Source organism: Thermobia domestica, chromosome 6, assembly GCF_964235325.1.
Source record: "Thermobia domestica chromosome 6, izTheDome1.hap1.1, whole genome shotgun sequence".
NCBI lineage: Eukaryota > Metazoa > Arthropoda > Insecta > Zygentoma > Lepismatidae > Thermobia > Thermobia domestica.
Window position 1 is genome coordinate 185,366,989 of NC_137459.1, and position 24,060 is coordinate 185,391,048.

Below are 24,060 nucleotides of genomic sequence, written 5' to 3' on the forward strand. Positions count from 1 at the left end.
TATCTTACATTAGTCACTTGAAACGACAGCAAGAAAAAACTTCGTTGTGGTAAGTGGTAAAGCTAAAACAAATACAGCATTAAATTTCCGAGAAAATTTCAGATGAGAACAAGGTATCACAATATATGGGTTCTATTTAAGAAAATGAAAGTTTTCTGGCGGTTCAAAATGGCGGATTTCAAGATGGCAATCATCGACATCACATATCCTACATGTTCTTCTCACCTGTGCTTCTAACTTACAATGTTACTTTTGCAATTCTTTTAAAATCCTGCCTTTTATTTGGGTCACCCTCTATTTTATCTACAGCTTAAAGTACAAGGCATTTAAGACATATGAATATTACATTACTTTCAGCAATGCGTTATATCAGCGTTTCTCAAACTGTGTAGTCTTACTACCACAAATGGTCCTCACGGTACCGGTATGCCCTGTGGTTCTCTTACATTGAATATAAGTCTAAAAATGCAGAAACATAAAATTCAAGCAAACTTCTTATAAACTATAGTGAGAATCTCAAATAGATGCAGATTACACAATTTAGATACAGGATATACAAATTCTAATATAATAGTTTATATAGTTGTATTACTATAAAATATTTTTGATAGACTCCATTATTATACTTTCAAACTATGCTATGAATAACTGTCGGAAAATCTTATAGAACGGTTAAGCCCGTCAGTCTTTCGATAGATATCAGAGCAAAAACGGTAAGTGACTTCGAGAAGCGGCTTTTTAGAATCGATTCAGCGTCCCAAGAATAGGTTCCATCTTCTCCGTTAACCTTCTATTCAAACAAGAATTGGTTCAAATTAGCTATTTCCAGTTTCAGTTTTTATCACCATAGAACGAAAAGGGAAACAGATTGCGAGAAGCGTTTTCTTTCTTTTCTGCAGACGATTAATCATATCAAGGTATCATACTATGACTATACGCAACATTGTACCAAACCAGGAAGTGGTTGAAATTTACTTCTGGTTTCCAATATTGATTTCCACAAAGCAAAAACGGTAAGATATCTAGATGTGGTTTTTGTAATCGATTCACTGTCCCAAGAATACATCCGATTTTTTCCGTTAACCATCTATTCAAATCAGAAGGCTTCAAATTAATCATTTCCATTTTCAACACTTACTGCGATAAATCAAAAACTGTAACAGAAAGAAACAAACAGTTTTCTGCAATCGATTTAGGGGCTCAAGAAAGCATGTCATCACAGCATCACAGCCCGCAACACTATACAAAACGGAAGTGGTTAAAATTTACTGCTACTTCCGGTTTCAATACTGATTTCCATTGAACAAAAACAGGAACAGATATCCAGATTAGTTTCTGGGAATCGATTTAGCGTCCTAAGAATAGGCTCCATCTACTCCGTTAACCAATATTCACATTGGAAGTAGTTCAATTAACCATTTCCGATTTCAACATTTATCACCATAGAACAGAAATATTATTAGATAGCGACAAGCGTTTTGCGATTGATTCAGGATCTCAACAAATATACCATTACACCTGCAACACTACCAAAACCGATAAGCGATATCGATATATGGTTTCTTGCAATCGATTCAGCTACGTAGCTTCGTAAGAACACGTTATGTCTTCTCCGTTAACGCTGTATTCATATCGGAAGTGGTATAAATTAACCATTTTTGGTTTTAACATTTATTGACATTTAACATAAATTGCAATAAATAGCGACAAGTGGTTTTTGCAATCGATTGAGAAACTCAAGGGAACATATCATTAGAATTTACAACACTACTGACACTGGGAGTGGTTGAAATTCACTAGTACCTCCGATGTCAAGAAGAGTTTTTTTCTTTTTTTTTTTTTTTTTTTACATGGGTTCAGATTCGCAAGAATAGGCTCTATCTCCTCCCTTAACCATCTATTCAAACCAGAATTGGTTCAAATTAACGATTTCCGGTTTCAATATTTATCATAGAACACAATCAGTAAGAGAGAGTGAGTAATGGCTTTTTGATATGGATGCAGCGTCCTAGGAAAACGTTCTATCTTTGATCCTATTATAATCTATTACAACCAGTTATCCAGCCTATTCCATTACACTGACAAGGAACTTGAAAAAATCTAACATGATCTTCCGGATTTATGAAACAGCTCTTACAGCTGCTTTTATAAGGTTTTTCAACATATCATTATATAGTTTTTTTTTTCTTTTTAAAGTTCTATAGAAGTGAAGCACAAAGGAGAGGAGGAGTGAGCAGTCCTACTACATTAAACTATAGCATTACTTGCCTGGATTAACTGAAGGGAACCCTGTCTAAAACACTGGAAGACAGGGTTGGCAAAAACCATGGGTTTTATTGAAAAAAAAAGCCTTTTTTTTTTTTTTTTTAAAACCTGTTTAACTTGGAGTATTCCAAGTGGCTGTTATTTTGATAACAGGGGCATAGAGCGCGGAGAGTAACTTGGTAGCTTTGGAGGGCATAGGTGACAGTGTGATAAAAATTCAAAATTTTATTTTGGGAGTGCCAATGAGCGTGAATTTAATCGCAAGACGTACAGAATTAATGCTCCGATGCTGTTTTCATATACCAGCGACTAATATAGGGCTACAGCCCCATTTGAAAAAAAAAAAAAAAAAAAAAGTCATGATGAATGTTCTTACGCAAGGACTTACTGGCAGAAGTTAAATATTTTTCACAATTAATGCGAAATTAGGCAATACTGTTGAAAAAAAATGTTTAGAAAAAAGCTGAAGCGATAATAGGATATGTGGATCTCTTTTAGCGACATGAACTCAAAATTTCGTTGATCTAATTCGAGTTTCAATGTGAAATGTTGGAAGCAATTTTCCCTAATTATTTATAAGAATTTTGCTGTAAATTAGCAGTTTTAGTTAGAAAATACAATAACTTCCCTTTCTTTGTTGCTCCCATTGCACCCTTGATGGTACACGTCTTTAATTTTATTATTGCCACTATTCCTTATTGGGGAACAAAGGCAGCAAGAAAAAAATCAAACTTTTCTTTATTGGTCGTGAGCGTCAAAATAATCGGAAATATCACAAAAGTAACTCTCGGAAGCTACTTCTATGTGCCAGCAGCCATTTTGGGGCTTCAGTTCACTCTCCCTCTTCAAAATTAATTCAAAAACTACACCACTTTTTCTATTATCTTCCATGCTCCTTTTGGCAAATTCAGAATGCAGGCTAAGGGACGTGTGTTTAAGAAGCATTGAACTTCCACGTAGTATCACACGTCGGCGTCCCAGTATAATCTAATGTCAACAATGCTTTGTTTCGTAAAACACCCTCTAATTCCTGGCTCAACTTCTTGTTCATTTGCACTGACAACAGTTTCAGACCTTTTCTTATCACAACACATAAACGATTTACGACTTGCGTGTTGACAGTTCAATAGGAGTTCGTGTCTGTAATCAACACCAGGGTTAGTTCGACTTCTTCGCAAATGCACATTACATAGCACGTGAATCTAAGAGGTAGACTGCCTTAGTTGTTTGTGAATTGCTCGCCATTTTTCACTACATTTTAAATCAAATTTAGATCGTTTAAATTTAGGTCAAAGTGATCAATTATGGTTCATGCAAGAAAGAGCACCACCGCATCACTCAAATAGGCTATAAATCTTTTGAGAGAGAAATTTGGGAACGACTTATTTCTAAGGGGCAAGTGTCAAATGGCCACCAAGAAGTCCAGGTCTTACGCCAAGCGATTTTTCTTGTGGGGATTTTTAAAACAAATTATCGATCAAAAATCATGTAACAATGTAGATAACTTGAAAATGAGAATTCTCCAGTGTGTAAAGATAATTACATTCCAGTGATGCCATAACAACAAAGCTATATGCATAATCTGTTACATTGAAAGAACATATTCATTTACAGTAGGTTTGAGATTTAAAAAAAAAAAAAAAAAATATCTGCAATAATGACAAATCATATATGGGTAAGGATTGTTCGTGCTAATTATTTTTATTGTGATTTTTGGAATGGAGATTGCAGTCATTGCACATGCAAGAAGAATCGGAATATTAATTCTCCGAATTTTGTCATTAATCTGACCCTCACTGGCATTTCCAGAGTAAAATTTGCTATTTTTATACACATACACTAACATATCCTCCATCCTCTGCCCTCCTAAGGCGATGCGTTACCAAAATAACATTCCATGCTAAAACATTCATACCTTTTTACTACAATAATGCCAAATTTCACATTAATTGATCAAAAACATATAGCTTCTTCCGATATGTTCCCTCTAAGGATATTTATGGTGAACTTTTAAAAGGGAGACTATAACCCATATTAGTCACTGGCACATGCAAGAAGCATTGGAATATTCATTCTCTGAAATTTGTCATTAATCTTAAGTTCACTGGCACTTTCAGAATAAAATTTGATTTTTTTAAATAAACATCAACTATCATACACTTCGCCCCTCTGCCCCCTAAGGCGATGGGTTACGAAAATAATCCCATATTAAAAACACATACCTGTAACTACAATAACGCCAAATTTCACATAAATTGACCAAAGAAAAATAATTACTTCCGCAATGTCCCAAACTAAGGATATTTATGGTGAACTTTTAATGTAATTTTAGGGAGGGGGGCTGTAGCCCCAAATCAGTCACTGGCACATGCAAGATTCATCGGAATATTAATTTTGTGACATTTCTGATTAATCTGACGCTTGCTGGCGTTCTCAAAATAAAATTTTGGATTTTTCTAACACTCCACCCACCACACCTTTTTACGCTTCTGGCTCCCGAAGGGGGAGCCTTACCGAAAATAATCTTTGAGACGATTGCACTAGCATTGTGGATGAATGTTATTGTATTTTGTAACAAATAATATTCATTTGTCTCAAAAATCGCTAACACTCTCGCCTTCGCTGGAAGCATTCCAGGTGGGGGCACGCGGTCGAAAAAGTGTAAAACGCTTTTTCAGGCTAGCCACCTTGAATGAGGTTTTCCTGGGTTTTCCTCATTCACACCAGGCAAATGCCGAGGTGGTACCTAACTTATAGGTTCCAGGCCACTTCCTTCCTTCCCCCATCCTTTCTTCCTTCCCTTTCCCCAGATTCTGTGCTCGCCGATGGACGTCATCCCTCAAAAACGTGGAGGGCTAAGTGGCCTTTGATGCCGAAAGCCCAGAAATCTAAAATCCCATCCCATCCCTCATTTGCCCCAAAATCTAGAAATAATTATTGGAGAAAATTGCTTCTAAAATTCCCCATAAGGAAATTCCCATAAGCATTAAAATTTATCAAAAGGAAAATGAACTTTTGTGTTTACGCAACCAAAAGAGGGGCTAAACAGTATTTTTGTCCTATTTACTTACGAAATTTGAAACATTCAGACTTGAAAAGCTGAGAATTTTGCGCTGTAGAAGTTGGGCTGCCAGTTTTTACAAAATTCCGAATATCTCGGTAAGTACTTGACTTATCGACTTCAAATAAACGTGAGAATGCTTCCTATGACATACCAAATTGCCCTATACATTTTAAACCGTAATGTACTTATGGCCTTTTTCGAGTTATTGCACCATATCCAAACTCGACTTTTGTCTTTTCTGGTATGTCAACACTGTTTAACGGACCCATCTAAACTTGGTGTCAATTTAAACCGTTCTGGCCAATATTTAAATTATTGTGCAAAACTAGTGCGTACCTCACTCCCTGTGTGTGCAAAAGGCGTTTAAATGTGACACATATTTAACGTTATTTCTCGAGAAGTTTGCAACACTGACCTGTGGGTGGCATATCTTTCGTCTTGCTTTTTAGTGTTGAATTCAATTATGAAATACAATTTAGGTTGTTCCATTTAAAAAATCATAACTTTATATTGGGTTGGCAACACTGTTCATCCGGTGATGTCAAATAATACGTCTACCAATGTGCCCCTTTGTACAGTTGCTTCGTGCGAAGTTTTGCTTCTTTTGGTTTCTCCGTCATCAAGGTTTGACATTATAAATGACGCACCCGGTATATACAGGGTTTGTCCGGAAAGTAATAGGACTGAGTCGATTTTGAAAAAAAATATTGAGCCAATCGTTACAATTCTTTAAAAACTTTCAAAATAGGCTCCTTCTGCGTCGATGCAGCGCTGCCAGCGCGATTTCCAAGCATTGAAGGCGTCACGGAAGTCATTCTCCGGAATAGCCTTGAGAGCCACGGTTCAAGCTGCTCGGATCCCCTCTGTCGTCTCAAAATGCTTGCCTTTCATCGGGCGTTGCGGGCGAGGAAACAAAAAGAAGTCCGGGGGGCCACATCTGGGCTGTAGGGCGGCTGAGGAAGCGTTGGGATGCCAGCCTTGGTCAGGTAGCTGTTCACAAGAAAGGCGGTGTGAGCCGGGGCGTTGTCGTGGTGCAGCTTCCAGTCGGCTCCGATGTCTGGTCGGACCCGATTGACCCTTCGTTTGAGTCTCTTGAGCACTTCCACGTAAAACTTGGCGTTGACGGTTTCCCCAGCAGGAACAAATTCATGGTGGACGATGTCTTTGATGTCAAAAAAGACAATGAGCATCGTTTTCACTTTGGATTTGCTCATTCTTCCCTTTTTTGGGCGAGGAGACGCCGGCGTGTGCCACTCGGAAGATTGCCTCTTTGTCTCGGGATCATACTCAAAGATCCATGATTCGTCACCTGTGATTACGTTATTCAAAAATTGGGGGTCACTTTCACACATGTTCAAATTTTCTTGGCACAATTCCACTCGCCGCAATTTCTGGTCGTCAGTGAGCACTTTGGGACAATCTTCGCGCACACCTTGCGCATGTTCAAATGCTCCGTCACAATTTCATGAACCACAGTTTTTGGTAAATTTAACATCTGGGCAATTAAACGAATACTTAGTCGACGGTCTGAGTTCAAAACTTCGCGCACACGAGTCACATTGTCGGTGTTTGTCGAAGTCGAAGGTCTTCCAGCACGGTCTTCATCGGCGACCTCTTCCCGGCCCTCCGAAAAGGCCTTGTGCCACCGAAACACACCACTTCTTGCTAAAACATCATCTGGGTAAGCCTGCTTGATCATATCAAATGTTTCCGTCGCAGATTTACCTAGTTTAACACCGAATTTAATCGCGTACCTCTGCTCTAACGAACGCTGCATTTTCGGCTTGCACCACTCACAGAAACACGTCGCGCGAAAAAGCCTGTCCTGACTCTCCGTGTGCTCGGAGACAACTGACCAGCCGCTCAATCGTTAGCTAGGATCGCCCTCTACCGGATCCAGTCGGTGCGCGCATGCTCCGAAGTACAGTCATGGAGGAATAAAATCAGTCCTATTATTTCCCGGAGCCACAGATGGTAGTGCTGTTCCCAATTCGATCTAATATATATATATATATAAAACTTCTGTACAAACTGACCAGCCGCTCGTTCGTTAGCTAGGAACGCCCTCTACCGGATCCAGTCGGTGCGCCTACGCTCCGAAGTACAGTCATGGCGGAATAAAATCAGTCCTATTACTTCCCGGAGCCACAGATGGTAGTGCTGTTCCCAATTCGATCTAATATATATATATATATATATATATATATATATATATATATATATAAAACTTCTGTACAAACCGAACACCCAGAACTCACATTATTCAGCAAGAAAATGGTTTTGACATTTTCACTAAGCTAAATTTGAATAAAGTTAAATCATCACAAATGTGTCTTAAATTTTCTGTAGTATTTGATACACCATTTCACCTAAGAAAAGCACAGAATTCTGCTTACCACATAAAGCTCTAAGGAACTAACATCACTTCTCACACTGCTGCAATCGCCTCTGCTACCTATTCGAATAAATGCTGGAAGACTACCTTCTTTATTTTCTCCTACTGCTGGGAAGGCCAGTCCTGCGCTAAAGCATAGCGAATCAAGTTTGTTGTAGTATGTTTGTATTACATAATGCAGTAGTTGAAATAAGTCCCTATTTGGAGTCTCACTTAACAGCAGTATTTCATGGTCCTTTCTTGAAGTCTGCAACGATGAAAGAAAGAAAGTTAACATGAACGTGAAAACAAAAGTTTATACTTGCTCACGCTTTATAAGTACCTTACATATTCCTAAAATAAATTCCTATGTATTCCTGTGTTCAATGATGGGTAACTGAACTCAATAAATAGAAAAAACTATATTATTATTTATTTATTTTTCTAACAGGTACAGAGTTTTCTTGCCAACATCCAGAGGAACTTACCAAGAAACAGGCTCAAAACACTCATAGTACTTACATGTTTTTCTAAATGATTATTTACATCGGATAAAGAGCTTCAAATATCAAGGAACGGGCGATCTTACTGAATTTTCAGCTCCAAATCCTTAAGCTTAATTCGTTATGCTGTGGTTATTTCTGAAATGTTTATTTGTGAAATACGAAGAAAACTATAAAGCATGTGCAGTAAACTTTGTTCGAAGGAAAAGTATTCTACCTTTTTGTATATCTTCATAAGAAGTAATTTACGCAACATTATACGGTTATTAATAAAATATTTATGCAACAGTATCAACAAAATTGCATGATCGTATTTGAGGGAATCATCTGCAAAGAAACTCATTCCCAGGAGTAACCAACCCTTGTGGATTTTTTTTTCCAGGACAAATGAGTTATACTATATTTTCAGATTATTAATAAAATATTTATTTTTGAAAAATGAACAAAATCACCTGAGTAGTTTCTGAGAAAATTGCCCGAAAATATATTTACTCGAAGAGAAAACTACCCATTTTGAATTTTTTCAGGATAAATGAGTTATGTCATATTGTCAGGTTATTAATGAATTATGGATAAAATTGCCTGTCATTTTTGAGAAAATCGTCTAAAATCTACTCAGCCTTACCTCTAAACTGAGGTAAATTGCAATCTTCGTATCCTTCAGCTGTTAAAAAATATATTGGTCAGTGACGCATCCTTCCCATTTTTACACAGGGAGGAGCAAATTATATACTTGAGTTTTAACAATCTTTGTCATGAGGAGTACTTCAGCAGAAAAAATAAAACTCGAAAAGTTAATATATATATATATATATATATATATATATATATATAAAGATTCTCCGAAATTTGTTAGTAAGCAATTCTTGTCCACATAACGGTAGTTCCGAAAGACTTGTAAATTAAGAGATCATATGCTCTAGAAAGTACATCGATTGGTTGAATAATAGTAAAATAATAAACAGCCACTAATACGTAATAATAAATAATAAAATTCTGGAAGGCGTTCGATAATTATAATAATAATAATATTTATTATCATTATTATCGAACGCCTTCCTGATTTTTTTTATTATTATGTATTAGTGGTTGACTGACTGAAATATAAAGTTCATTTTCAGCATTGAGACCATACGCGACGGGGTCTTCTGTTTAAAGTGTGATCCGAATCACTTCTCGAGTTTGTATCCATCAAGAATTCCAAGCAAGGTAGGAACCCAGAACCACGTAGAAAGCATCGTGAGCCACATCACTATGAACTGGAGTTCACAGAATAAAGTTGAATTATGCATATATAGCTTTTACAAAAAAATAAATTGTATTGTGTTGAACATGTAATATTAAAAGTATTAAACGTTACAAGCTTATCGTCCGTTTCGTCTTGCGGATATTCGATTCCCTCTAAATCACAATCATTTTCACTTTCAGTAGAGCTATCAGCTATATTGATAACGAAACTCATCACTATAGTGTCCACTAGGTCATAAAAGTCCCACATTTTCATTTTTTCTTCAATTACGTCCTGAATACTTTCTCCAGTCGTCTCGAGTAATGTGAGAGATGGTAGACTGAACGAGACGTTTTACACCATAGCTTAAATATTTTGTTATGTCTGGCTATAAAACCCTTCATCTGACTCCATATAAGGTCAATAGGTTTTAGATCACAACGATATGGAGGCAAGCGAACTACAATATGACCTACCTTTTCAGCAAGGTCATCTATAACCTATTTCTGAATATTATTATGAGCTCTACCAGCTGCTTGAATGACCTAGTCTTAACACTGTTTGCGTTAAAATTGGTGTTATTCTTTTCTAAGTGGAATTCAACCTCTTGTTTCACCAGTATTTAGTTGGAAATCTTTGAAGATTCACGCTATGATACGGTGCGTTATCCTTTATGAAGCGTTTGCCCTTACCTGTGGGATTTCGGAGCTCCATACTTTGTCTTGATAAAGAAGCCTTCTTTCCTGACGCAACCGTTTCACATTTATCTATCACGGACCTAGCACGTTTCCTTTTCTTCTGTGGTATTACTTATGTACCTGTTTCGCGTTTTTCTTTGTGCATACTTTCAACACGTTACCATGATACTCCCGTACATTTTGACGTAAGATCGTATAAATTTTTCACTGTCAATTCACGATATTTTTCGTTGAACTTATTCAACACATTAACACAAATTGCTTTTTACTGCTACGTAAAGGTTTCCCTTATTGGCGTTTTAATACAGGACTCGCGAAACCAGGATTCGTGTCAGCTATCTTTGAAATCTGAAAGCAGAACACACCTATAGAGTTGAATTGGCGGCATAATCACTACGATGCTTAAATGTCATATTTGTATTATTTCATTACGCATACTCAATTTCACTACTATTAGATAATCAGTATTATGTTTTTGTCATTTATAATAATAATGTCGTAATTTTATTTAGTTGTTTGATTGTAAAAATAATAATTAAAAGCTGTAAATTACTTTGCAAACAAGTACAGGGGTCCACAGGCCAGCAGCAGATCAGCGTCCTTTAGTTGTACGTAGCTTTGTATATTGCAGTTTAGAGGTAAGGCAGAACAGATAATAGCAAGAACCAACCCACAAGAGTAGACTATCGCTTCTGGAATTTTTCTACAAAAAGGACCTACACCATATTGTAGGACTGCTAATGAAACATTTCTTTACAAAATATAAACAATATCGTTAGATACTTTTTTTTTTTTTTTTTTTTTTTTTTTGAGATAATCTTTATTTTTAATTTCACCTTTCAGTAAATTACCTTTATTTTTGAGGTAGGAAGAGGATTGGAGAAACGTCTTCTGGGGAATCTTAGATTAAGATTAAAATTTGGTCTCAACACGTTGAACGGTATGAGTTTTAGGGGTGTGAACATACTTACATCGGGATGAACTGACGGAGAGACATCCTAAACCCGTTTTCCTGCAATGTAAGGGCCAAGCAACGTATACATCTGCTGAAACTTCCAACTGGATTTTTTCTCTTTTTTTTCACAATTACCATACTATTTCTCTCCTATCGTCTCTTGAAAGCAAAAATATGACAGAAATCCCAAAAATAATGTCTCCAAAGCGCTTGGGACGCAGGGAAACCATTCATACGGCTGTTGGTAACACTGTTGTGTTTGTTGTTTCCCCACCAAGAAAAAAAAAAAAAAAAAAAAAAGATTGCACGCACTCGCTGAGACGCTCAGTGTTGGCTTAGCAGTCATTCGCAATGAGTCCCGCTTCGCACTACCGTCAAGGGCGAAGTTCGTGCAATTATTTCGTTTTTCAACGCAAGAGGCGTTAAAGTGATTGAAATTCATCGTCAATTGATGGATGTGTATGGCGAGTTGTGCAAAGGTGTCAAAAATATCCGCAAGTGGTATAGGAAGTTTCAAGTTGGTCGTACTGAAGTTAATGACGAAGAAGAGAGCGGCAGAGCGTCAATTACCGACAAGACAACCGCGGAGGCTGAACAAATCAGTGACTAGTACCTGCTTTTTAACTGAAAGAACATTTGGCCGGAACGCGCCTCAGCAACGACGAGCTGAAAGATGAGTCTCAACGCTTTCTCGAACACATGGCGGCAAGCTGGTCATATAAAAAAATAGATAAATGTACAGGCTTTAAAATGATGTAAAAATTATTAAAAATAAATGTTTCTTTGTAATTCTAAAAACATAGGAGACCTTACTTTACGGATTATCCTCATAATACGCAAAAACTAGTTAGGGTTTGAAGAAGAGTAGAATTACAGGACAAAAAGCAGTATGGATGCGAGAGACCTAACACAATTACTTCAATTTTATCAAGCTTCTGAAATAAACTAATATTACGTTTGTACCATTTTACAGTATTGGTGTTGCTGCATTCATTGCGTTCTACATGACGAAATCTCAACAACATTCTTTGCAAGAAACAATCTTAAAGAAACGTATTAAAATTTATAATCATTTAAAACAAAATAGAAGAACAGCTCGAGGATTTGGAGCAGTTGTTCAATTTGCACCCACTTCTGCAAGACTGAAATGATACTTAGGCCAGTACCCAAAGTTCCTGATGGAATGACACGCCACTACGAAGTTTATGCAGGTAGCTATGAGACCTTCTCAAAAATCTTGCCTTTGCAGACAACTACAGAGCCACTTACCTCGCCAGCTGCACAACGTGTAGGGTGGATCAGTTTACTTCATACGTCCTTTATAACTTTTTAACTAATTGACACAAAAAACACCGTAATTTAGTATCATGCGAACATCGGCAGGGGGACATGGTTTTGCGTACCTCGTGACACCACAACTTTAACAGTGTTGCCAACCCAACATAAAGTTGTATAAATGACACTACGTCAGATTATTACGCATTTTATATATCCATGTTAAACGAAAACTTACAATATTACATTTGTTAGTCAGTGTCGGAAACTAAGGACGCTACAGTATCATAAACATCCAAATTGTGGTGGCCACTAAAGCAGTAATGACGCAAGTGAGACAGACTGGACAATGCACAAAAAAAAAAAAATACTTTAGTGTGTAATACCGTGATCATGATGCGGCTTCGTCTAAAAGATATCGACATAAAGATAAAGTTACTGCAGATACGGTTTAGTAAAGTCTTAAATCTCCGGTAATAATCAAGCGATTCACATCATTCAAGAACAGATAGGCAAGGAACAAACATTCGAAAGATATCACCACAGTCTTACTCACTTGTTGCTTTATTTAAAAAGAACAAAAAAGTTGAAACTTGCATATTTTTCACATCGAAACTCCCGTACCGAACATTGATATATCAAACAGTAATGGAAGAAAATAAACAATATCAGTACACAATGTACAACATGGTACAGGAATTAAATGTATACAAACACATCATGATATCGCTATCTGGAATGAAGATACACTACGAAAAAGAAAGTACAACCTGAAATTGCTATCAACCAACGGAAGTTCAAAGATGTCATAACCCTCTCCAATACATTTTGCAGTGCGTGTCACCACATCCTTGTTGCTCATCTGTCATCGCGAAGGTTGACGTACAGTATCCTTCTCTTGAAGCACCTCGTGTACAAGCGTTCGAGGAAACTAGCTGTCTCCCAACTCGCTTGATGCTGGTTGTTGTGCTACGTTTCACACGTGCTGAATTTCTGCATCCTGATTAGGAGTATAGGCTCGTTCAAATGTTACCCATGCGTTAGAAGTACACCATTCTCACGTAGTTTATGATAAACGTTTATGGACACGCGTCAATGGGGAACTCTCCGTTCAGGAAACTAGCGATGGTATTCTGCTACCGCCGCTGTGGCATAACCATCCCAAAAGCCATACACGTAAATCATGTCCGTATATTCTACATGTGAGAATTTGAGCGGGATTCTGAAACTTCTTCCACAGTGACACTTAATTATACTATTTTTTAAATTATAGTACTCAATGATGCAACTTCTCACGTACAAAGTTTTCTTTAATAACTTACAGACACTATGAAATTACTAATAATAACTCAATAATAATGTACTTACTAAGATTGTAGCACTGTTACTAACATAAGAAGAGCTCTTTTGGAGCTGTGTTACATACTTGGAGCATCTCACGTGTTCCTGGAGATTTAATGTTCTACAACAAATAAAATTAGTATTTTCACATTGCATTAATAATAAAAACCTCTTTGCGCTTTTTTTTTAATTTATTTTTTTAAAAACAGGTATTCCGATCCTAAATGCCTTTGTCTCTCTCATTTAAATCTTGCAACTACACTATCTACAACTTAGTTTCATCCACCTGTTGTTCACAGATTAAATTCTATTGTAAATTTGATGGTATTTTCCATTTCTCTTATTAACCACAGTAATTTTCAACATTTGGAACGTACTAAAGTAATATAAGCACACTGGACAAAAGAAAGAGAGAAATCAAAAAAGGTACTTTTCCAGAACTTATATAACTCCGGGTAATACCGCTTCTGGCTTCGATTCTCTTTGGAAATTACTTTACTAAATGTAGCGATGTGAAGTTTCCTTCTCATCCTGGATCTCATGAATTCATCCGCAAAATATGGGACTGTCTATTTCTAAGTTTTACCTGCTGCTCCAAATAGTCAAACAAATTTTCAATTGAATTTAAATCTAGGAACTTTGCGAGCCAGACCAGCTGCAACAGAATGTTCCTCAAACCATATGCAAACGCTCTGAGCCCTTTCAACACGACAGTTTTTATCTTGGAAGATGGGAGTATCCACTATATATTTATCACGAATATGTAGATTTTGTAGATTTTGGTGTGCTAGATGTCGTGCATCATTGGAAAACAAGCAAAAGCGAGACTCGCTGGATTACACACTCACGTTCTTAGTCCACTACAGTCCAATGTCTACGCTGTTGAAGACGTGCAACAAAGATAGTAATGACCTCTTTTTCTTGTTCTTCACGCCGAAAGTCCACTGCATGAAATTCCTTTCGTAGTGTTCTTTTGGAGTTGGTTGGTATGGACCTTCATTCATGGGTTGCAGGAATTTCCGTAGGTTTGAAAACGTTTATCCTTCATCAGACCTGAAACTCGTTGGTGGCCTCTCTTATTAGGATCTGCAATCACCAATCTCTTAGATAATTCCTTGTTGACTTTTGGACAACCCACTTTGATACATAAATAACTCGAACAATTTCATTTACCGTGTGCGCACCGGAACGCCCTAACACAATGCTCCTTTTTGCCATTCCGTCACATATTTGCTTTGACCCATCTTAATGAGCTGTTTCTACACAATCGATTCACACATTCACTTCAGTTAACTGCAATGTTTATGCGCCACGAGTCACTAGTGAAATGCTAACTATAATGAAAACGGATCAAAATTGTGGGTAACTATCTTTCTGTTAGTGTGCGTTTAAACTAGCAACGAGATTAAGAAAACAGCCATTAAGAAATACCTTAAAACTAGTTATGCACAAATGATACATACCAAAGGTGTAAGTGCAACAGCCCTACCAAGTTTAACAGCTAATCCTAGGGCATAGTGGATTTCAACAAAGTCGTTCCAATATTTTTCACCTCTTTTAATCTCATAGCCTTCAGCTCCTTTCTGTTGAACATTAAACAAACCGATATATCTGTTAGTGCCCAGCATGCCGTGCACATGAGGATGTATTTGACTTGCTCCACCATGAGGCATCGAATCCCATAAAAGGACTGGAAGTCTAGAGAAAAAATATGTACAACAATAAACTGCCATAATTTTGAAAAGTGATAAATTATAAGATTCTTAAAAACAGAAGGAAAACGTTTCAAGGCATATCCAACTTATAGAACACGACGAGCATTCTTCTAGAACATTATCCAGCTATATATATATATATATATATATATATATATATATATATATCGCGCACACTACTATGTTGAAACGTCCTTTTAACTTTTAAACTAATTGATAAAAAAACACTGAAAGTTTGGGCGATGCAAATATCGACAGGGAATAATTGTTTGACATACTCTGAAGTACAACCAGATAGTGTTGTCATCCCAACATAAAGCTGTATTATTTAAATGTTATAACGTCAGATTATCACATATTTCAAATCTGCACGTTAAATGAAAACGTACAATACCATAATTATTATTTAGTGTTACACACTACGGATGCTACAGTATCACAAACATCAAGGTTTGGAAGGCCTCTACAGTAGTAATAAGACAAATGAGACTGACGGAGCAACCTACGTGCAAAGTAACTAAATGTTACTACCTTCATGATATGACATATTTTGAAGAAGTAGAAACAAAATTATATGCAACTGAAAATTTGACATTTTTCAAAAGGCTTTATTTCGAAAAACTGTTTAGATAATTACCATATCCAATCACGTAGATGGTATCAAATATACATTAAGATCACCATGTCGTTTACAATAATTTCTTATCTCAAACCGTTTCGGAGATATCACAAAATTGGTAAATTTTACAACACTGTTTAAAACTATATAACTGCGAAAGCTTGTAATTATAACTACCAAAACCTATTGATGTAGTCTTACAGAAGCATAAATAATTTTAAAATGTCTCACAAATATGCAATTTTCAGCACTATAGAATTTCTACCCATATTTCTGACGTCTTCGGAAAATTTGAAATATCAAATTGCTGTAAACGGCATTATGAGTTTTTACATCTATTGAAAACTATCTACGCGATTGGACAGGGTAATTATCTAAACAGTTTTCTCAAATAAAGTCTTCTTAAAAAAAGAATACATTTTCTATCCCATGTAACTTTTTCTCTATTTATTGGAAATACGTCATATCATGATCAAAGCATTCGACACTAAGGTACTTGGGATGCGCATTGTACCCGCCCGTCTCACCTGCATTATTACTGTCGCAGAGGCCTCCAAAATATTGGTGTTTTGAGATTGTAGCATACTTACTTTGTACCACTGAATAACAAATGTAGCATTATAAGTTTTAGTTTATTATGCAGATTTGAAATATAATCTGACGTAGTGCCATTTGAAAGACTAAGGCTTTATGTTGGGTCGGCAATATGGTTAACCTGGTAGAATTGCACAATAACTCAAACAATAAGTAAAACACTGTCAAGCTGTCGATTTGATATTTGCATCATGTATAATTTCAGCGTTTTAAACTTAATTTAATTTCAGTTTAGAAGTCACAAGAGCGTTTCAAGGATAAATGGTTTACCTTGAAAGAACCACATACATCTCGATCATTACAAAGTTTTATGTTTATAAAGTGTTCCTCACTAACTAAAGATACACTCACGTCCAAAATGATTGTCGCATATCTTTAACTATCTTTTTGTAACAATATACTTTGATAATGATTTTGCAGGTTACTTTTAATATTGATACTATGTGTATGATCGGGAAATGCATATTTGTGGTAAATTTCATAGGAGAAGAATTATAAATACGAAAATTAGAATGTGTTAAACAAAATGTTGCTAAATGGACACGAAAGTTTTATTTTCGTTTTATTGTTCTTATTTGCTGCTCTTTTGACATGAAATTTGCCGATTATACACATACTAACATTATAAGAAATACCGGGCAAATTCGTTATCAAATTATATTCCTACAACAACATATTTATAGACATACGACAATAAAAATGAAAAATGAAATGAAATCTGTAAGTTTTACGTCCCACGGTTATGCCGGTTAGGCTAAAGGAGACGGTGATGATGAGAGATGAATGAAATGGTGGAATGAAGAAAGTGGGAGGAAACGGGAGAACCCGGAGAAAACCCACGAGCACGGTGTTTGTCCACCACAAAGTCCACACGGCGCGAGCTGCGATCGAACCAGGGACCCCAAGCACCGGAGGTGAACGCTCTACCACTGAGCCACAGCGCCCCCCATACGACAATCAAGTGTATATAGTAACAACCTAATACAAGTGGAAAAATCTGGAGGGAGATAAGTGTTCAAGTCCACGCCAATAAAGTGTCGTTACTACGTACATTACTGCTGACAGATGAAGTAGACTACCTATCACAAAATTAAATAACACCATGCCAACAATAACGAAAAGTCAAACTACTTGCTGTTTTGTTACACAAGAACCGATAAATTAAGCAACACTACAACTTAACTTATTTCTGTTTTCGGTTATTTGAAATATAATCTTTTATTTAAAAATCACTGCAAAATATACTTTTACCACTTATCACAAAAGCATACCTGTACTGTTTGTTTCGCTGATGGACCTGATAAAACCACTTCAAAGACACATTGAATAGATCTATCAATTCTTCTTCTTGAATTTCCAGAGGATGGTGGCTTTTAGTAAAAAACAATGCATGCCACTTGTCAAGCTTAAAGGCATTAGAGGCACTAGCTGCATACTTGCTCTCAATCCTAGAATAAAAGGAGAATAAACTTTAGAATAGACGTTTTACAAGAAAAAGTTCAGTTTCCTATGAATAATTAATATTTCAATATCAATTATAGTTACAGAGATTATCAGTGAGGATTTAGAAGAAATCGATCAACTATCGACCAAATATTTACTATTCTCCAAATACTCGAAAAGAAGTGGCAATACAATACCCCGGTACATCAACTATTTATTGATTTTAGAAAGTCTTACCACTGAGTTGTACAACGTTCTTTAAAAAAAATGGAATACCGAAAAAGCTAGTTAGATTAATTAAGGTATGTTTAAATGAATCACAAAGTAAAGTCCGGATAGGAAAATTTTTGTCCACAAGCTTTCACGTCGAGAATGGCCTGAAACAAGGAGATGCATTGTTGCCATTATTATTCAATTTGTCCTGGAATACGCTATAAGGAAAATCAAAGATAGCAACCAGGGCCTAGAGTTGAATGGTGTTCATCAGGTTATGGTGTATGCTGATGATGTATTTGGTCTAGGAATTAATTCGTGCGGGTGGACAAGAGATGGCGCAACGAACGGAGCGTCCCACAGTTCCGTGTATCCACACATGTGTTGCAAACCCCTGTCATCGCGTATCATTCGTAGTATAGAGCAGTGGATTAAAGCGTCAACAACACCAGTTTGTAGTTAAGTGAACATGGCGCAATTTGTGCCTGATAGAGTGTTTTTGCGGGGTGTCCTGCTGCATTACTTTAACATGCAGAAAAGTGCGACTGAAAGTCATCGTATTTTGGCGGAAGTGTATGGTGACCATGCTCTAGCTGAGCGAACGTGTCAGAAGTGGTTTGCACGGTTTAGAAGTGGTGATTTCGGCTTGGCAGACCAAGAGCGATCTGGACAGCCAAAAAAATTTCAAGACGAAGAATTGACAGCATTGCTCGAGCAGGATTCGTGTCAAACGCAGGAACAACTTGCAGCAGCATTAGGCGTTGATCAAACAACAGTCTCCAAACGCTTGAAAGCCATGGGAATGATTCAAAAGATGTCACATTGGGTTCCACATGAATTGAAAGACAGAGACGTTGAAAGACGAAAAACCATTTGCGAATTGCTGCTTCAACGACAGAGCAGAAAGGGGTTTCTGCATCGAATTATTACGGGTGATGAGAAGTGGATCCATTACGAGAACCCTAAACGAAAAAAGGCCTGGGTGAAACCAGGTGAACCAGGTCCATCACAACCAAAACGAGATATTCACTGTGCAAAGGTTATGCTGTGCATATGGTGGGATATGAAAGGTGTGGTGTACTATGAGCTGCTGCAACCGGGTGAAACTATGAATCGAGAACGTTATCGACGACAATTAATGCGTTTGAAGCAAGCTCTGGCCAGAACACGACCAGAATGGGAGAACAGACATGATAAACTTATTGTTCAACATGATAACGCTCGCCCACATGTCGCAAAACCGGTCAAAACCTATTTAGAAAATGTCGGATGGGAAGTTTTACCCCACCCGCCGTATTCACCAGACGTTGCTCCTTCGGACTACTACTTGTTCGATTGCATGAACAACGATTTGATTGGACAGCGGTTTACTTCTTCAGAAGATATCGAAACATGGGTCTCTGACTGGATCGCTTACAAGGATGAGGACTTCTTTCGCCACGGAATCCGTACATTGCCTGACAGATGGGCGAAAGTGGTGGCTAGTGATGGACAATATTTTTCTTAAGGTATTTATGTATTTTGTGTTTGTACTACAGCTTCAATGTGTGCGTACCAACCGCACGAATTAATTCCTAGACCAAATAAGTTTAATAGGGGATGATTGGAGAACAATAGAAAGAAATGCAGAGGTCTTATTAAACGCTTGCAGAGACATGGGTTTAGAAGTAAATGCAGAGAAAACTAAATACATGGAAATGTGTCAGGACCATAATACGGCAAATTATGGATGCGTTAAAATATTAAATAATACTTTTGATAAAGTGGATACTTTCAAATAACTAGGATCAATATTAACCGACGAAAATTATATTCACAAAGAAATTAAATTTTGACTGAAAGCAGGGAATTTGTGTAATTTTTCAGTTCAAAATCTCTTGTTCTCGCGAATTCTATCAAGGAATTTGAAGCTTAAAATATATAAAACGATAATCATTCATGTCTGTTGTTCTGTATGGCTGCGAAACATAGTCGTTTACTCTGAGGGAAGAACATAGACTGAGAATATTTGAGAACAGGATCCTGAGGCGAATATTCGGACCCAAGAGGAACGGGAATGGGGAATGGTGAAAACTTCATAACGAGGAACTACATAATATATACGGTTTACCAAACATTGTAGGGTCATCAAGTCTAGGAGACTTAGGTGGGCACGTCATGTAGCTAGGATGGAAGTGAGTAGAAACGCTTTCAAAGTCTTGACTGGAAGACCAATCGGAAAACGACCATTAGGAAGACCTAGGCGCAGATGGGGGGACAATATTAACATGGATCTCGCAGAAATAGAAATCCAAAGTAGAAACTGGATCCAGTTGGCTAAGGATAGAAGTCACTGGAGAGCTTTTGTGAACGCGGCATTGAACCTCCGGGTTCCATAGGCCATAGAGTTAATTAGTTGTTATAGTTACAAATAAGCTCTACAATTTTACAATGATGAAATACTTTTGAGATTATATTATTTATCACATATTATAGCATTAACTCTAAACATACATATTACCATGGTATCTAATGTTATTGGATTGGTGCGAATGAAATCTCCTAGCAAGGTACGTCATTTCCAAAGGACAAACAATTAAAGCTATAATACTGATTAATTACCTAGGTAGAATAATCGCCGCCTGGAACCACACAGTTTTGCCATCGTTCAACCAACGATTCGATTTCGTGGCGAAAGAAATCTAGAGTATGTGATGCGAAGAAATCCTCAATCGCATGTCGCACCGCCCGATTGTCAAGGAATGTCTTCCTTTTCAAGAAGTGATCGAAATACCGGAAGAGGTGGTAGTTAGTGGGAGAGATATCGAGAAAATACGGTGGGTAACGAAGGGTTTCATACTATACCTCATGGAGGGCCTGCAGCATCCGTTGGGCGACATGTGAGCGAGCATTGTCGACCAACATGAGAACATCATTTCTTTTGATCACTGCTTTCGGTGCATTTCATGAAGCTCAGCACTGTAATGATCTGCATTGGTAGTTTCACTTTGCCTGAGAAAGACATGATAGATCATTCTCATCACAGACCACCATACTCACATCAACACTTTCTGTGGGTGGAAAGGTGGTTTAAGAAACCGTTCTGGATATTGATCAAGAGCCAACCATTATCCTAACATTTTACGATTGCCACAACAGATTCATTTTTCATCCAAAGTCACAATCTGATGCATGAAATTTTTTGAGTTATTCCTTACATTCCAAGACAGACACATCTCACGGCGATTCTTGTTGATCAGTGTCTCTTGTGGCACCAATGAATTCAACATTCTCACCTTACCGACAGCACGGAGCCGCCAAAAGACTGTGGTATGTATTATACCTAACTCGTCTACAATGCCACGAACACACTTCCAGAAGTCCGCTTCTACGGTGTTCCTGAGGAGTTCATTCGAACATGAAGTAGCTCGTTTTGCAATGCTGTGCCACCGGAACGAAATTTGACAAACCAATGGCAAATGTGCGTTAACTGGCCACTTCTGACCCAAATGTATTGTTAATAGTTTCTGCGGATCGCCGTGCCAAATGTTCCATTTCAACTCGTAAAGGAAAAAAAGCTCGCAATTCTGTGTTCTCCACAATGAACTTTCATATGACCCTGTCCCACATTGTACTATCTGCTGAGTGTCTGGCTACACCAATCTGTTTACTGAACGTGGACGTGTACAGAGTTTGTGTCCTTAGTTCATCTCTATGGTGTGTTGCTGAGGTGAGTTTCCCACCAGACATAAACACTCTTGACATTTCATTCGCACCATCCTAAATGATTTACGGAACCCAAAATTTCATCATCACATGAACAAAATAAATTCACTGTGTAGTATTATCTACCAAATTAATCCAATTAGAGCTGTAATTACTGACAACCGGAATTACTTTCTGAAAACCTGTGAGTAGATGCATGTTAACATACTCTAATTTCTGTGAATAGAAGTCGCATATGTTTACATTAATAACCAGTTGAGAATGCTCCAAGAGCACTGCCAGAACGAACTTTAAAATAATGGAGAGATGGAACGGGAAGAATAACTGTCATTGTTCCTAGATGTAAATCTTTTTATCCGCACCTTCTCTTTCTCGCAAAAATTAGCAAAATATCATCTCTCTATGACTTACAGTTCTCAAGATATGGATGCTTAAATATCTAGAAATTCGAACTTTTTTGGCCAATATCTGGGGAATGGTGGCCAGTTGTCCAGTAGACAGTTAATCAGAGGCCACCGGTTACTATTTGGTACCAAGATGTTCACCATCCTCTTAGGCATTGATCAACATCAATATGATCTCTGTGTGACTTTCGGTTCCCGAGATTAGGCTCCTTAAATCTCCCGAAATCGGAACTATCTTTTGGCCAATATCACGGGAACGGTAAGTCATAGAGAGATGGCATTGGTGTTAATTAATCCCTAATAGAAAGTTAAACATTTTCGTACCGATATTAATTGATGGCCAATATTTGGTGCCAAAATATTTACCATCTTCTTAGGTATTGATCAAAATCAATATCATCTCTCTACAACTTATGGTTCCCGAGCTATGGCTAGTTAAATATCTAGAAACTGGCCATTTTTGGCCAATATCACAGGAACGGTAAGTCACAGAAAGATGATATTGGTGTTAATCAATACCTAAGGCGAAAAATTTCCGATCGCCTGGTCGCCATTGGCGTCTAGAAATTTAGAGCTGGTGACCAGTATTTAGCAGGAATGGTTTCTGCCTAAACCCACACGGCTGCGCAGTTTGTTTCGCACGAAAATAAACCAGATTTATAAGTGAAAAAGTGGACCTTGTCTTATCAGAGTGGGCAGAGTATAAACTTTTTTCTTCATTGACGTTGAATTAAACACTGAAAAAGATTTATAGTAAAAACTTCATTACGAGATTCCCAAATTTGCTTCGAACTGTCACATTTTGTGCAGTTTTACCTATGAGTACTGCTTCACGTGAGAGAGACTTCAGCAATCTCAACAGAGTTAAGACTGCCTATAGGAATTAACTAAAGACTGATGCACTGGATAATTTGCTGACAATTTCCATCAATGGCCCTTCACTTAAGGACTTTGATCCGAAAACTGTAATCGACAGAGAGAGAGAGAGAGAGAGAGAGAGAGAGAGAGAGAGAGAGAGAAAACATTAAACGAATGTGAAGGCTTAAGGTAAGATAGTTTTTTAACATGTATATGAATTGTCCAATTCAAAATTGATTATCTTGAATATAATTATCTAGTATTGAAATTTTATGCCCTGATGTAATCCCTTTCTTTGTCAAACCAAAGGCCGTGTGTGTATGTGTGTGTGCAGGGAGGACCTCATAATTTGTACATGAGAGATACTGGCGATCATCATTTTTGAATTGGTGAGTGCGTCTGACTTAGAAATTTTGGGCCCTGCCTAAGAGGATGGTAAACATTTTGGTACCGATAATAATTGGTGGCCATTGGCCAACTGGCCAAACCAGTGGCCACCGGTTACTGTTTGGTACCAAAATATTTACCATCCTCTTAGGTATTGATCAACATCAATATCATCTCTCTACAACTTATGGTTCCCGAGCTATGGCTGGTTAAATATCTAGAAAATGGTCATTTTTGGCCAGTATCACGGGAACGGTACGTCATTGAGAGATGATATTGGTGTTAATCAATACCTAAGAGGATGGTAAAAATTTTGATACCGATATTAACTGGTGGCCACTGGCCAGTTGGACAGTGCCCATCGGTTACCAGTGCCCCTGCTTTAGTACCAAAATATTTACCATTCTTTTAGATATTGA

The 24,060-nt window shown here is 37.4% G+C and overlaps 1 protein-coding gene across 2 annotated transcripts in view; it reads right to left on the reverse strand.

The window, feature by feature from the left end:
• Positions 1–24,060, reverse strand: part of LOC145688357 (uncharacterized) — a 154,122-nt gene that overhangs the window by 22,750 nt on the left and 107,312 nt on the right. For both annotated transcript variants that reach the window (XM_081762505.1, XM_081762504.1), the window contains 3 exons: positions 17,903–18,079; positions 15,167–15,401; positions 7,726–7,971 (listed from right to left, as the gene is read on the reverse strand). In XM_081762505.1, coding sequence (XP_081618631.1) covers positions 7,726–7,971; positions 15,167–15,401; positions 17,903–18,079 — 658 coding nt within the window. The remainder of the gene's footprint in view (positions 1–7,725; positions 7,972–15,166; positions 15,402–17,902; positions 18,080–24,060) is intronic.